General features: G+C 41.5%; 1 protein-coding gene across 1 annotated transcript in view; it reads left to right on the top strand.

Moving 5' to 3' along the window:
* The first annotated feature begins 1,245 nt into the window (after positions 1–1,245).
* The window catches only part of GNS (glucosamine (N-acetyl)-6-sulfatase), a 53,933-nt gene continuing 38,152 nt past the window's right edge, over positions 1,246–17,026 (top strand). Inside the window, exons 1-3 of the mRNA XM_082636474.1 lie at positions 1,246–1,610; positions 11,503–11,562; positions 14,885–15,091. Coding sequence (XP_082492600.1) covers positions 1,416–1,610; positions 11,503–11,562; positions 14,885–15,091 — 462 coding nt within the window. The 5' untranslated portion in view covers positions 1,246–1,415. The remainder of the gene's footprint in view (positions 1,611–11,502; positions 11,563–14,884; positions 15,092–17,026) is intronic.

Raw genomic sequence — 17,026 nt, 5'->3', positions numbered from 1 at the left:
AGCTTAGAGAAAATACACCTTATTTGTTAGGAACCAGGAGGTACAGCCTGTTGTTCTCAGTTGGGAATAAGGCTTGGTGGTTCACCTTGCCAGGGATATTTCTTTTGTTATTGTTATATTCACCAGTTTCTTTTATTTTTTGGACTCCACATATAAGTGATCTCATACAGTATTTATCTTTCTCTGTCTGACTTATTTCACTAAGCATAATACCCTCCAAGGCCAGAGATACTTCTGCTTTCCTAGACTTGGGCAGAGGGGCAGGGTAGAGATGTTCTAGAGCTATCACAGAGATATTTGGAGCCCTAGTGTCATGGAATTTTTATCCCTAAACATTACTTAATAATTTGGTTGGGTGACCATGTCGCTGTGTTTTGGTTTTTGTTCAATGTGCACATCCTTCAACATCATCTAAAAGGTCTTTCAAAATGTCACCAATTTTTAACAATCCGCCTGCCAATGCAGGGGACACAGGTTCATGCCCTGGTCCAGGAAGATCCTACATTCTGCGGAGCAACTAAGCCTGCGTGCTACAACTACTGAAGCCCGCACTCCTAGAGCCCGTGCTCCTCAACAAGAGAAGCCACCGTAATGAGAAGCCCGCGCACCGCGACGAAGAGTAGCTTCCACTCGCTGAAACTAGAGAAAGCCAGTGAGCAGCAACGAAGACCCAACGCAGCCAAAAATAAATAAATAAATAAAAATTTAAATTCACCAATTTAATGTTAGGGTAAATATTCCAAAATTCATCAAGGAATATTAGGCTGTCAGAATATCCCTAAATCGTTTGTTTGAAACCACGATATCAGCTGAGGAACAGCATAACGAGGCTTGGAGTTAAACTGAATTGTAGGTAAAATTAAAAGCGATTAAATATAAGGCACTCAATAAGTGTTGTTGACTCGGGGATTAAATAGGGTACGGCCCAGACTTTGCCCACCAGCGAATCTTACTACCTCGTAGGCACATTCCTCCTTTCTCTTAACTGCTTCCTATTGGCTGATTCCCTACCCCTCTTATCTGATCGTCCCCCCCATTTTAATCCCTGAACAAAGCGCTCTGGAACGGGTCCTACCAAAACCCAACCCCTGCCTGAGTCGGGAGCAAGCTCGGGTCCTGCTCCCCTATGGCTTTTCCCCCCTTTCCGCCCACTTCCGGGTTTCCCTCCCTGCTGCTGTCTCCCCTCTTCCTTTCGGTCCGGAGCCCCGCCCCTCCACCCGTCACGTGACCGCATGGCGTGCTCCGCCTCCTGCCCCCGGTTCACGTGATCGCGCCCGGTAGAAAACGCCTGACCGCAGACCCCGGCCTTCACAGTGCAGTCTTTTTTTTTTCCAGCTGCTCGTGGCTTTTTCGCTCTCTAGCTTTCTGCACGTCTTTCCCCTCCGCCCGGGGTCTCCCCCGGAACCCTGTCCGCCATGCGGCGCCTGCCTCTGGCCCTGGGTGTGCCCCGGCGGGGCAGCCCTCGCCACCTGCCCTACTGCAGCTCAGCGCCGCTGCTGCTGTTGCTGCTGGGAGGCTGCCTGGGGGTCTCCGGGGCGGCGGCGGGCTCTCGGAGGCCCAATGTGGTGCTGCTTCTCGCCGACGACCAGGACGAAGTGCTCGGCGGCATGGTAACTCTTCTTTCTGTTTCTGCCCCGCCCCTCCATCTCCCGGGCTGACTCCCTGGTTTCTGGCCCTCGTTCCCCATTTCTAACTAGCTGCCTCGACCCTCAGTAGGTTTGCTTTTGCCGCGCCAGGCCCTTTGCGCAGGCTTATGGAGCTGCGGGGCTCTATTTCCTCTTTCCCCCGAGTCTCTCCTGGGTCCACACACATGCACGCACCACACAGAGCTTCTAGTCTAGACGTTACTGCTGAGGAGTTTGCTTCATGTCTCAAGACAAACATGTGGACGCCTGTTAGGGATGGGATGAACCAATGAGGAGCAGGTGCTGGCTAAGAGCACGCCAGCCTTGATTGTTTGTCTTTCAGGTTAGAGGACAAATCCAGCCCCTCTTTGAGGAACCTAGGCCACTTCTGCATTTGACCCTGTGTGCAGTGTCTGTGCCTGATATTTATAAAATAAGCGCTGATATGAACTATTCTGGTAGGTTGTAGAACTCTTCAGGGTGTGCTTTGCCTCACAAGAATCAAGAAAATTCAATTAGCCTAATTGAACACCTGGCTGATGCATTAGATACTGTCAGCGTTCCGTTTTATATCAGATGGGTGGGGTTCTGAGATTTCATTCTTTCCCAGAGTGAATTTTTCTTCTGGATCTTAGAATTCTCGAATTTGTGACCTTCAAGAACATCTACCCAACCCCCTACTCACGGAGTCCTAGAAAGTGGCTTGCCCCGGGCTCATGAGTAGTTGCAGCAGTCCAGACAAAATCCTGGCTAGTGCTTTCATCCTGGGTATGGCATTACTCTTACCTTTTTAAATTTATTTATTTTTGCTGTGTTGGGTCTTCGTTTCTGTGCGAGGGCTTTCTCTAGTTGTGGCAAGCGGGGGCCACTCTTCATCGCGGTGCGCGGGCCTCTCACTATCACGGCCTCTCTTGTTGCGGAGCACAGGCTCCAGACGCGCAGGTTGTGGCTCACGGGCCTAGTTGCTCCACGGCATGTGGGATCCTCCCAGACCAGGGCTCGAACCCGTGTCCCCTGCATTGGCAGGTGGATTCTCAACCACTGTGCCACCAGGGAAGCCCACTCTTACCTTTTTAAAAACAAGTGCTTTATTGCTTTCTTCCTTTCGGTTCCCTTTTTGCTTTCAGCTAAATGCTATGAAAACACTTGAGGCACGAGGTTCCTAACTTTTACTGTGTGGGAACACCCTAGCTGAGTGTCTTTCAAACTGCTGATTTCAACCCATAAGTGAGTTGTGAAATCAGTTTAGTGAGTAGCTACCAGCATTTTTACTTCCCTGTGGAATAGAATAGAATAGAAAATGTCTGTGTGATACATGAGGTCAAGGTAAGCATATCCATATATAGATATGTCTTAGTTGTGCATTAAAATGTATTTCTTCCTCAGGGCTGTGTTCAAGGGTATGAGAGTCTTTTCTAAATGATGTTTAAGATGCTTGCGTTTTGACTCCCCGCTGGTTCCTGCCACATGTACCTCATTGCCTTTTAGTTTCTACCCAGCCCCACTGACAATGAAGAGTCTTGACTTAATGGCCCTCCTGGATTTTACTTTGTTTTTTCCACCATTCCAACTGCTACACTTATCCTCCACACAAAACTCCTTTTAAAACAGATTTTTGTGTGTGCTTTTGAAGTGTTTTGTCCAGTAAAAGCAAGCCATCTCTATCAAAACTTAATAACGGTTTAGTGACTTAATTAAAAGACCCAGCTTTCACGGCTCTGTTGAAAATAAAATCCATCACTTAAATATAAGGTATTCAGAATTCAGTTTCTTCAATTCTTGTAGACCACCAGTGTGGTCTGTGTATATTTGAGGTTTCTTCCCTTAAACCTGTTAATCCTATTTGCTCCTTTAAACCAGTAGCAGATTCTTTTATACGGATGTTTGTGCTGGAGAGAAGAGCCAAAATTAAGTGGAGGGAAAAAGTCAAATTTAATACTCCCAGTTTTCTGGAGAATTCTGTCTTCTCCTGTAACCTTTTACAGAATACTCTAAATACCACTAATTGTCAAACAGGACTTGAAAGGGAAGAGCTAAGAAAGAACAGCATTTGAGAACCTACTTGGAGCTAGTCAGAGTGTGAAGTGTTTTATACAGTGCTTCAGTTATCACAGGAATCCTCTGCTGTAGGTATTGTCCTTCTCTTAAAAAAGGAGAAACTAAAACTTAGAAGGGGTTAAGTAACTTGGCCATGGTTCATATAGTAGCTATAATAAGGGGCAAAGTCCGGTGTCTTAGAGTGTGAGAGCCCTGGGATTATATGCTTTTTCTCCTATTCTAGAATACTGTGGTAATACTGATTTACCAGATGTCATTCCACATACCCACATCAGCATAGTCACACCATAGATCAGAGATTTCTTCAGGTGACATGGAACTCCTTAATTTACACATAATACCTCGTGTGTATTATTTTCATTTTTATGGAGAAAGGGAGGTCTCTGACCCAAAAAAAGATAATGAATTGCTGCCATAGTTGGCAAGTAAACCAGTATCAGTCCCCCAGACTAACTCAGGTCAAAGGATTATAGCACTTGTATGATTGTGGTTTGATGTGGAACCTTGCGATCATCTTTGAAGTAGTCTTTTATATGGTAGCATCATCTTTAACAGTTCATTGTATTTGCTGTAGCTTTCATCTGTGGGACTCCATTTTTCGTTTTTGCCCAGGGAACCATTCATCCGCTTCTTGATTTTACTTGAATGTTGTTATGCTGTGATGGACACACTGTTCTACACTGAAGCACAGGTTGCTATTTTTAAAATCATTCTCTAGAAAAACTGACACTTGGTCAAAACCTCAAGCAAGTGAGGGAAGGAGATGTAGGGAAAGAATGAATACATCATGTCTTTGCTTAAGGCAAAGTGATCTTTCATTGTTAAAAGTTAGCCATAGGGCTTCCCTGGTGGTGCAGTGGTTGAGAGTCCGCCTGCCGATGCAGGGGATACGGGTTCGTGCCCCGGTCCGGGAGGATCCCACATGCCGCGGAGCGGCTGGGCCCTTGAGCCATGGCTGCTGAGCCTGCGCATCCGGAGCCTGTGCTTCGCAACGAGAGAGGCCACAGCAGTGAGAGGCCCGCGTACCGCAAAAAAAAAAAAAAAAAAAAAAAGTTAGCCATAGAATTATCCAAATTGTCAAAACTTTATCTCAGAGCAGCTGTATATGGGGCCCAGGAAAGCAGATGACTCCTTAGGGGTTTTTTTTGCTTCAGATGAATAAAGTAGCACATTAGTCATATGCAAGTGTAAGATTGTCTGTTTCTTAAAGAATGTAGTTTGGCCTTAACGTGACCAGCCACTGTCTTTGCTTAGATCTTAAGGATCCACTTTATCATTCAGGTTAGCATGGACACACATACACGTTTTTTGGTACAGTGTGGTTTCCTATTTGGGACTTGTTTGATTAAGCACAGAGTATGGTTATCACTTGTACTAGCATTAGCAGTATAAAGGTTATGGTTATTAATATACGTTTCTTACTTAAACTAGAATCTGAGTTCCTATGCAGCCCTGCGTCATCATCTGACTCCTGCCTACCTCTCTGACCTTGTCTTATTACCCCATTCTTCCCTTTACTTACTGTGCTGCTGCTTCTAGCACGCTGGCCTTTGTTCTGCGCTCACATGTGTTGCTTTCCTTCTCTGGCAGCATATTACTTGTTCACTCAACCTGAAAGCATCTTCTTCTGGAGCTTTGCCTGGCTGACTCATCGTGTGACTCTCAGTACTGAAGTTACATCCTGAAAGAGGCCTTTCCTGACCACCCGTTGAAAGTAGTTTTCCCCTTTCCTCTCATCACCTGCAAGCACATGGTCCTGGTTTATAGTACTCTTCACTGCCTGAAATAATTGTTTGTTTACCTGTTGTTTGAGTACAAGGATCATGAGGGCAGGGACCTTCTATCTTTTGTCCACCATTGCCTAGATCAATGCCTGGCACACATTAAGTGTTTAGTAAATGTGTTATAATCACACAATTTAGTCTTACTATAAATCAGATATTCTTCAGTAGCTTTGCATAAATACCGGACAATTTGACCATTGTTCCCTATAATCAGCTCACATAGTCCTCTTCCTATTTATACTTTGCATTCCTGTTTCCCCTGCCTGTGTACTCACTGTAACTCAGATTCTTGATCAAACCAGTGTTTCATTCAGCCCAGTGTTTTTTACTTGAGGATAGCACCCAGTGATGTTTTGTGGGAAATCATGGCTGGTGACATTCCTTCTGAAGGTTAGCAAAGACCTTATGTATCTCTAGCATCCCCTGGGAACCTATTGTGGATCTACTGAAAATCATCAGAGACTTTTTTTTTCTTTAAATTTATTTCTTTTATTGAGGTGTAATTGACAAAAAACATTATGTTAGTTTCAGGTGTACAACATAGTGATATTTGTATATATTGCAAAATGATCACAGCAGTAAATATAGTGAACATTCATCATAATGTATAGTTACAGATTTTTTTTTCTTGTGATGAGAACTTTTAAGATCTACTCTCTTGGGCCTCCCTGGTGGCGCAGTGGTTGAGAGTCCGCCTGCCGATGCAGGGGATACGGGTTCGTGCCCCGGTCTGGGAGGATCCCATATGCCGCGGAGCGGCTGGGCCCGTGAGCCATGGCCGCTGAGTCTGCGCATCCGGAGCCTGTGCTCCGCAACGGGGGAGGCCACAACAGTGAGAGGCCCGCATACCGCAAAAAAAAAAAAAAAAAGATCTACTCTCTTAGCCACTTTCAAACGTGCAATACAATATTATTAGCTGTAGTTGCCATGCTGTGCATGACATCCCCATGACTTCTTTATAACTATAAGTTTTTACCTTTGGACACCCTTCACTCATTTCACTGCACCCACCCTCACCCCTCACTTCCTGTCTCTGGCAACCACTAGTCCGATCTCTGTATCTGAACTTGGGTTTTCTTGTTTTTTTAGATTCCACATACAAGTGAGGTTATACAGTATTTGTCTTTCTCTGACTTAATTCACTTAGCATAATGCCCTCAGAGTCTACCCATGTTATCAAAACGGCAATATTTCATTCTTTTTTATGACTGAGTAATATTCCGTTGTATATATATATATACCACATCTTCCTTTCCATTCATCCATTGATGGACATTTAGGTTGTTTCCATTGTCTTGGCTATTGTAAATAATGCTACAGTGAACATGGGGGTATATATATCTTTGAGTTACTGTTTTCATTTTCTTCAGATAAATACTCAGTGGATTTGCTGGACCATATGGTAGTTCTATTGTTAATTTTTTGAGTAACCCCCACATGATTTTTCATACTGGCTGAACCAGTTTACATTCCCACCAACAATTGCACAAGGGTTCCCTATTGTCTACATCCTTGCCAACACTTTTTATCTCTTGTCTTTTTGATGATAGCCTTGCTAACAGGTGTGAGGTGCTAGCTCATTGTGGTTTTGATTTGCATTTCCCTGACAATTAGTGATGTTAAACACCTTTTCATTTACCTGTTGGCCATTTGTATGTCTTTTTTAGAAAAATGTCTTTTCAGATCCTCTGCCCGTTTTGTTTTAAGACTTTATTTATTTATTTATTTACTTACTTACTTATTTATTTATGGCTGCGTCCGGTCTTAGTTGCAGCACACAGGATCTTCATTGAGGCATGAGGGATCTTTCGTTGCAGTGCACGGGCTTCTCTAGTTGTAGCGTTTGGGTTTTCTCTTCTCTATTTGTGGTGCACAGGCTCCAGGGCGCATGGGCTTTGTAGTTGTGGTGTGCGGGCTCTAGAGTGCATGGGCTCTGTAGTTTGTGGCACGCAGGCTCTCTAGTTGAGGCACATGAGCTCAGTAGTTGTGGTGCACAGGCTTAGTTGCCCCGTGGCATGTGGGATCTTAGCTCCCTGACCAGGGATCAAACCTGCGTCCCCTGCATTATAAGACAGATTCTTTACCACTGGACCACCAGGGACATCCCCTCTCCCCATTTGTTAATTGGCTGTTTTTTTGCTATTGAATTGTATGAGTTTTTTATATATTTTGCATATTAACCCTTTATTAAATATATGACTTGCAAATATTTTCTCCCATTCAGTATAAGTTGCCTTTTCATTTTGTTAATGGTTTTCTTGGCTCTGCAGAAGCTTTTTTTTTATTCTTTAATTGAGCTAGAGTTGATTTACAATGTTGTGTTTCAGGTGTACAGCAAAGGAATTTAGTCATAAATATATATATATTCTTTTTCAGATTCTTTTCCATTATAGCTTATTACAAGATAATTGAGTATAGTTCCCTGTGCTATACAGTAAATCCTTGTTTTTTTATCTGTTTTATATATACTCCCATACTCCTAATTTATCTCTTCACACACCCCCACTTTGCTAACCATAAGTTTGTTTTCTATGTCTGTGAGTCTGTTTCTGTTTTGTAAATGAGTTCATTTGTATTATTTTTTCTAGATTCCACATAAAAGTGATACCATATACTATTATATGTCTTTCTCTGTCTGACTTACCTAACTTAGTATGATAATCTTTAGGTCCATCCACGTTGCTGCAAATGGCAAAATTCCATTCTTTTTTATAGCTGAGTAATATTCCACTGTATATATATGTATACCATATCTTCTTTATCTGTTCATCTGTTGATGGACATTTAGGTTGCTTCCATGTCTTGGCTATTATAAATAGTGCCACTGTGTACATTGGGGTGCATGTATCTTTTCAAATTAGAGTTTTTTGTCTTTTCCAGATACAGGCTGAGGAGTGAGATTGCTGGATCATATCATAACTATACTTTTAGTTTTTTAAGGAACCTCCATACTGTTTTCTGTAGTGGCTGCACCAATTTACGTTCCCACCAACAGTGTAGGAAGGTTCCCTTTTCGCCACACCCTTTCCAGCATTTATTATTTGTAGGCTTTTTGACGATGGCCATTCTGATTGGTGTGAGGTAATACAGTAATACCACATTGTAGTTTCGATTTATATTTCTCTAATCATTAATGATGTAGAGCATGTTTTCATATGCCTGTTGGTCATCTGTATGTCGTCTTTGGAGAAATGTCTTATTTAGGTCTTCTGCCCATTTTTTGATTGGGTTCTTTGGTTTTTTTTTTTTTTTTTTTTTTTGATATTGACATAAGCTGTTTGTATATTTTGGAAATTAACCCCTTGTTGGTTGCAACGTTTGCAAATATTTTCTCCCAGCATGTTGTCTTTTTGTTTTGTTTATGGTTTCCTTTGCTGTACAAAGCTTATAAGTTTGATTAGGTCCCATTTGTTTATTTTTGCTTTTATTTCTTTTGCCTTGGAAGACTGATCTAAGCAAATATTGCTACAATTTATGTCAGAGAATGTTTCACCTGTGTTTTCTTCTAGGAGTTTTATGTTGTCATGTTTTATATTTAAGTCTTTAAGCCATTTTGAGTTTATTTTTGTATATGGTGTGAGAAAATTTTCTAATTTCATTCTTTTACATGAAGCTGTCCAGTTTTGGCAGCACCACTTAATGAAGAGACTGTCTTTTTTCCATTGTGTATTTTTGCCTCCTTTGTTGTAAATTAATTGACCATAAGTGCATGGGTTTATTTCTGGGCTCTCTATTCTGTTCCATTGATTTACGTGTCTGTTTTTGTGCCAGTACCATACTGCTTTTTTTTTTTTTTTTTTTTTTTTTTTTTTTTTTTTTGGCTGCTTTGGGTCTTTGTTGCTGTGCATGGGCTTTCTCTAGTTGCATCTTGCAGTGGCTTCTCTTGTTGTGGAGCACAGGCTTGAGACACACAGACTCAGTAGTTGTGGCTCTCAGGCTCTAGAGTGAAGGCTCCGTAGTTGTGGCACACGGGCTTAGTTGCTCCACAGCATGTGGGATCTTCCCAGACCAGGAATCGAACCTGTGTCCCCTGCATTGGCAGGCAGATTCTTAACCACTGTGCCACCAGGGAAGTCCCACCATACTGCTTTGATTACTGTAGCTTTTAGTATAGTCTGGAGTCAGGGAGCATGATACCTCCAGCTTTGTTCTTCTTTCTCAAGGTTATTCTAGCTATTCAGGGTGTTTTGTGTTTCCATACAAATTTTAAAATTATTTGTTCTAGTACTGTGAAAAATGCCATTGATATTTTGATAGGGATTGTGTTGAATGTGCAGATTGCCTTGGGTAGTATGGTCAGTTTAACAATATTAATTCTTCCAATCCATGAACATGGTATATCTTGCCATCTATTTGTGTAATCTCCGATTTCTTTCATCAGTCCCTTATAATTTTCTGAGTACAGGTCTTTTACTTCACTAGGTAGGTTTATTTCTAGGTCTTTTATTCTTTTTGATGTGATTGTAAATGGGATTGTTTCCTTAATTTCTCTTTCTGATAGTTCACGGTTACTGTATAGAAGTGCAACACTATATTAATTGTATTAACATTAACTGTATATCAACTTTGTATTGTGCAACCCTACCAGATTCATTGATGAGCTCTAGTTTTTTGGTGATGTCTTTAGGATTTTCTATGTATAGTATTATGTCATCTGCAGACAGTGATAGTTTTAGTTCTTCCTTTGCAATTTGGATTCCTTTTCTTTTTCTTGTCTAATTGCTGTGGCTAGGACTTCCAATGCTAGGTTGAATAAAAATGGCAAGAGTGGGCATCCTTGTCTTATTCCTGATCCTAGAGGAAAAACTTGCATTTTTTCACTGTTGAGTAGGATGTTAGCTGTGGACTTGTTATATATGGCCTTATTATGTTGAGGCACATTCCCTCTATATCCACTTTGAGAGTTTTTATCATAAATGGATGTTGAATTTTGTCACATGAGTTTTCAAAATTCCTGAATAAGTTAGAATTCTCTAGCTAATGGGTTACTTAGGTTTTCTATCATCTGTATAAAACAATGGGGATAACTTTTTTACAGTATTGAAAGTGACCCCCTTATTAACATGGTTATGTATTTGTGTTATTAGTCTTTAAGAAATTATTACACAACAAAATACACTTAAAACTGTGTTCAGTATGGTCTCAGCTTTCACAGGAACTTGAGAATCGTTATGAACTGACTCATAATACAACTGAAATAAGTTTCTTCACATCGTCTTCTCTTGCTGTCTGGAATCTCGATAGAGATTGTTAGTATTTTTTATTGTTATTATTTATATCTAAGTGACCATCTTCATACTTTTCATCCTCGCTCTAGGATTTGAAACTAGTTGTTCTCTATACTTGTCAGGATCTTAAGTTTTGAGTAAAAGATAAAAAGCAAGAATATAAATGAAATAATTTTCTGACTAGTCTTTTGCTTGACAAGGTTTTCTGTATATGTGTTTGCCACTTAGTTCAAGTCTTTGCCTGAGGTGGTGGTTGGTCTAGTGCAGAGGGCCATGAGCTTATAGTCAAAGAGTGTGCATCTGGGCTTCACCACCGAGTGCCTGATATTTGAGTTAGTGTCGGGGCCTTGTCTGGCTTTCAGAACCTAAGTGTTGTTTTATTTCTGTTTTAAAGGATGGAAGGCTCCTTTCATATCATTTTCCATATCCTGCTTCTAAAGATGAATTAATAGAGGTAGATCTGCCCCACCTGTTTGTAAGGCAGCTGGTGACAAATAAGAGAAGGGCACCAAAATTTCATTACATTGAAATCAACATTGCTAAAATAATGCCATGAGCTGTGAACTTTCCCTTCCTGCAAGTGCTATAACTCCCTGAACTTTTGCACAGGACATAACTGACCGTAACCAAACTTGTTTGGTTCATCTTCAGAATCGCATGGGACACATGGCTGTTCCTTAGTGTCAGATAGAGCTGATCATTTGGGAATAAAAGGTTGAGAGTAAGATACAAAAAAACACGAATTTTGTTCTGTGTGTTTTAGTTTATTGGAAAAAATTGTTCAATAGATAACTGTTTACTTTACAGACACCACTAAAGAAAACCAAGGCTCTCATTGGAGGAATGGGGATGACTTTCTCCAGTGCTGTAAGTTTTGAAGCTGACTTAATTTTGTTAGACTTTAACTGTGTTTATGTTCTAAGAAGAAACACTTTCTTTTGGGTAGTCTACTGTAATTTCTGTGATTTTTTTCTAATTAAATGCCTGATCTGAGGGAAGGAGTCTATTTAATGTTATATAAATTTGTTTAATTGAAATATTACTTCTTAACAGTTGAAGATTAATTACAGGTATTTTGTAAGCCATTCTCATCTACAACTCAGAACTAGAGAAGTTTATTTAAAACTTCACTGTTTGAGGTTTGAAAATGGATAGTAAGAAACTGTTAACATTTGTACTGTGTAAAATGTTCCATGTAAAAGCTTGCAGGCTACTCTACAAAACCCAATTAACCCTGATAGCCAAACCTAACAAAGATAATAGCAGCAAAATGAAAGAAACCCAACAACAACTGTGTGTACATGTGTGTGTACGTATATGTAAATACAAATATATGTGTATATGTACATGTGTAAACATAAATACAAAGATCCAAAATAAAACACTAACAAATCAAATTCAGGAACCATGCTCATAACCAAGTCAGTGGTAGCCCAGCTTAATATCAGGAAATCCATTGAGCAGCAGCACAGTGTTGTGGTTAAGAGCAGACTCTGGAACCAGATGACCCTGTTTTGAATGTTGTCTCTGCCTCTCTCCTAGCTGTGCGACCTTGGGCAACTTATTAACCTTTTTGGCCTTTGGTTTCCCCATTTGTAAATAGGGATACTAAACCCTGTCTCAGAGGTTAAATGGATTGTTACATGTAAAGCAAGCACTTATATCAGTGCCTAACTTAGAGTAAGTACCACTACATAATGGTGGTTATTATATTGTTCACCAACATATCAGTGGTTAGAAGGAGGAAAATCAGATACTCATCTCAATGGATGCTTGAAAGTCCTCTGAAATGTTGGCATCCTTTCCTTGTAACTTATTAAACTGTTACATCCGTACTATGACGAATATTTCAAACAAATAGCACAACCTACAGTTAAGGCTAAAGTCTCAGAGCACTGCTGTTAGGGTAGAGACAAGGGCCCAGTATCTCTTACTTAATGTTCTTCTGAACTGTCTAGTCGTTGGCATAGGTCTTGTGGAATTCAGAGGTAAAAGTACTGGAAAAAGACAAAAATTGTTATTTCCACTTGTCTGGATTTTCTGCCTAGAAAACATAGAGTTGTTGGAAAACTTTTTAAATTAATAGAATTTAGTAAGGTAGAAATGAAAAAATAGAAGTAACTTTCTTCCATATAACTAGTTAGGGAAACATGGGGGAGAGAAGATCCCACTTGTACAGCAGGAAAATATAGACTCTAGGAATAGCTGGTGGTGGCCAGTAATGGTTAAGACCTATAAATGTAGTTACAAAATTTTGTGAGTGATAAAGTATTGGGTTGGCCAAAAAGTTCATTACAGATGATGTTACGGAAAAACCCGAACGAGCTTTTCGGCCAACCCAATACTTCATACATAGATATGCACATCATTTTCTGTGGAAAGACACAAGATTATAAAATGCTTACTCTAATCAGAATCCCAACAAGATTTTTTTTTAGGCTGAATTAAGTGATTCCAAAGTTATCTGGAATAATAAGTAGGTTAGGGGCTTCCCTGGTGGTGCAGTGGTTGAGAGTCCGCCTGCCGATGCAGGGGACACGGGTTCGTGCCCCGGTCTGGGAAGATCCCACATGCCGCGGAGCGGCTGGGCCCGTGAGCCATGGCTGCTGAGCCTGCACGTCCGGAGCCTGTGCTTCGCAACGGGAGAGGCCACAACAATGAGAGGCCCACATACCGCAAAGAAAAAAAAAAAAGTAGGTTAGAATAATCAAGGTAAGATGTTTAAAGGAATAGATTTCCCCACTGGATACTAAATGTAATATGAAGATCCAGTGAGCAGTGTGGCATTGGCCAAAAAATAGGTCAGGAAATATAAAAGGGAGAGAATTTAAAGAGTTGCCAATGTGAAAATTATAAAAGTCAAACATGTAACAAAATCAAAAAACAAAAGTAAAAAATGGGAAGGGGCTTCCCTGGTGGCGCAGTGGTTGAGAGTCCGCCTGCCGATGCAGGGGACACGGGTTCGTGCCCCAGTCCGGGAGGATCCCACGTGCCGCGGAGCGGCTAGACCCGTGAGCCATGGCCGCTGAGCCTGCGCGTCCGGAGCCTGTGCTCCGCAACGGGAGAGGCCACAACAGTGAGAGGCCCACGTACTGCAAAAAGGAAAGGAAAAATAAAATTTAAAAAAAAAAGGGAAGTATTTGTAACATGATTGAATCCTTCCTTAACTCAAATTTTATGTAACAAGAGGGGGAAATGTGCAAAGCACATGAACAAACCTTTCACATGAACACAGTTGGTCAGTACGCATGAGGAGAATATTCATCCTCAGCGGTATTTTTTTTTTTTTTTTTTTTTTTTTTTTGCGGTACGCGGGCCTCTCACTGTTGGGGCCTCTCCCGTTGCGGAGCACAGGCTCCAGACGCGCAGGCTCAGCGGCCATGGCTCATGGGCCCAGCCGCTCTGCGGCACATGGGATCTTCCCAGACCAGGGCACAAACCCGTGTCCCCTGCATCGGCAGTCGGACTCTCAACCACTGCGCCACCAGGGAAGCCCCCTCACCGGTATTTAAAAATGCCAAATCCAGTTTGAAAGGCCAAAGAAATGTTAAGTATTTCAAAGGGATAATATGTAATTCTGGCAAGGGCGTGCTCAAATGAGCATTCCCTCCCTGCTGGTGCGAGTATAAGCTACTATTACCCTTCTGTAAAGTGGGTCAGTGATGAGTATTAAGACCTAGACAAATATTGGGTTGAATAGGGTAATTCCGTTGATCACAGGAGCTAATAGAAACATAATTAGAGTAGGAAAGAAATTTGTGTCCAGTGAATAAAGTGATGCAAGAAATGTATAAAGCTACAGATCAGCCTGGAAATGAACCTCTGCTTCTCTGCCACATTAGATTCAAGTAGTATTCTTTATCTTCGTTCAAGACCTAGCTTCCACCATGCTGTATTCCTTGCATGTAAATATTTCTTTGGCAGATGAAATTAGAACAACTTTAGGTTATCCTGTAGAAAGAAACCAGCTGAAAAAGAAATCTGTTTTCTGGGTTCTATCTGCTTTACTGTCTCCACTAGGGGACTTAAAGCAGCTCTGAAATGTGTCATGTATAAAGAAAACCTCTATTCCATGGGAAACTAGAAATTTGACTTCGGAGCATTGAGCAGCTTGTTTTCTCTTTAGAAATGATGAGAAATCCGTCTGTCTTGTGTAACTTTGCCTTTTTTGCTTCTCTTCCGTTTGTAGTATGTGCCAAGCGCTCTTTGCTGTCCGAGCCGAGCCAGTATCCTGACAGGGAAATACCCACATAACCATCACGTCGTTAACAACACTTTGGAGGGAAACTGCAGTAGTAAGTCTTGGCAGAAGATCCAAGAACCAGATACTTTCCCAGCAATTCTCAGATCAATGTGTGGTTATCAAACCTTTTTTGCAGGGAAATACTTAAATGAGGTATGTTGAATGATCTAATTATTCCCTTTCTTTCTTTTTTTTTTTTTTTTTTTTTTTTTTTCTTTTTGCGGTATGCGGGCCTCTCACTGTTGTGGCCTCTCCCGTTGCGGAGCACAGGCTCCGGATGCGCAGGCCCAGCGGCCATGGCTCACGGGCCCAGCCGCTCCGCGGCATATGGGATCCTCCCAGACCGGGGCACGAACCCGCATCCCCTGCATCGGCAGGCGGACTCTCAACCACTGCGCCACCAGGGAGGCCCCCCTTTCTTTCTTTTTAAAAATAGCTTCTTGAATGTGAATTAGTATGATTCATGTTAATTGTTTTTTAATTAGCATCCGTTCAAGTCATGTTAAACGGTTTTTGGTATATGTTGTTTTCTCTTAATCTGCCTGTTAAACCAGAACTTACATGAACGTATTTACATGATTTGGGCACTGTGGTTATTCTTTCTTTAAATAGTCTCTGGAGCATTTGTTTAAAAATTGTCTTAGGACTGCTGTGGTCTGATGCATATTCCCCCTTTTCCTCAAGAATTCTGCTTGTCCTTTGGTTGTCATGGTATCTTTGTTTCCATTTCCCCTTTTATCAGGAGTGGAGTGAAGTATTTTTTCCTCTGGGCATCTTTTCCTGAATTATAGCAGCTTAATGGTTAACCCATTTTCTGAAACCTGAGAGCAGATTGTGGAGAGATCAGTGATGAAGGAAAAGCACCCAGAGCCTGAGACATTCAGGCCATTGAAGCATGTGGCTGAGTGGTTAGTGTGCTGGCCTTAAGGGCCTGGATGGAGGGAGGCCTCACTGTGACCTGCCAAGGCCAGATTTCAGGGCCTCGAGTCCACCACATTGGCCTTAGCATTTAGTCGAAGTTCAGGCTTAAAAGAAGTAATGTGTTTGAGAGTGTTTGGGGTTATCTCTTAAAATAAAACTGGGGATTCAGGACAAAGAGAAGATGCACGTTTTCTTATGTAGTTTATCTGTGGTTGCTAGAGATCTTAATATCTGATCTGAATTTTGTTAATTCTCCCCCTCCCCGCAACAGTTGGGGGATTTGCAGCCTTGTGGGTTTGATGAAAAATGAGTCAGTTTGAAAAGAATCATGAGCAGTGTGATGGGTTAAAGCTATAGGTCATAAAGAGACCTTACACTACTTTGCATGTTGAAGATCATCTAACGTATACAAAATTAGAAATTCTTCAAAATACAAAGACTTAGGGGACTTCCCTGGCGATCCAGTGGTTAAGATTCTATGCTTCCAATGCAAGGGGCACGGGTTCGATCCCTGGTTGGGGAACTAAGATCCCACATGTCGTAGACACAGCCCAAAAAAAAAAAAAAAAAAAAATTTAGTTCTTAGAGGCACTGCCTTAAATGGGCAGTATTAAGCCTTGTCGAGATAAAATGGGATGATTCTGTGGTCTCTTCACTTAATTCATCTCATCAGATAAATTGAGTCCAAAAGTAGACTTCACCAGCAGGACAGCTGAAGTGATAGGCTGGTAGCTTGTAGTCTGATGATTTGGGCTGTTAGCCACAAGGTTGGCTGGACCATTCAGTCTAGGCCATCAGTAGCTCGGCAAATGAGCCATGTGGCCTAAGCTTTGTGGCCTTTCCCTGTAAAGGGCCAGAAGTAAATATTTCACGCTTTGCAGGCCATATGTCTCTATAGTGACTATACAGTTCTGCTGTTGTAGTAGGAAAGCAGCCACAGACTTACATAAACCAATGAGTGTGCCTGTGTTCCAGTAAAGCTTCACCGTGACTGAAATTTCAGTCTCATGCAACTTGTCACAGAAATATTCCTCTTTTGATTGTTTTTTTTAATTCAAGTATAGTTGATTTTGACTGGTGTTTATATTTTTTAATGTTTGGAAGAAAATTCTTAGCTTGCTGGCCACACAGAACAGTAGGCAGGCTGGATTTGGCCTGCCAGCCATA

This window comes from Mesoplodon mirus (assembly GCF_964341445.2).
Source record: "Mesoplodon mirus genome assembly, chromosome: 11".
Lineage (NCBI taxonomy): Eukaryota > Metazoa > Chordata > Mammalia > Artiodactyla > Ziphiidae > Mesoplodon > Mesoplodon mirus.
This window is presented reverse-complemented; position numbering and strand designations above follow the sequence as displayed.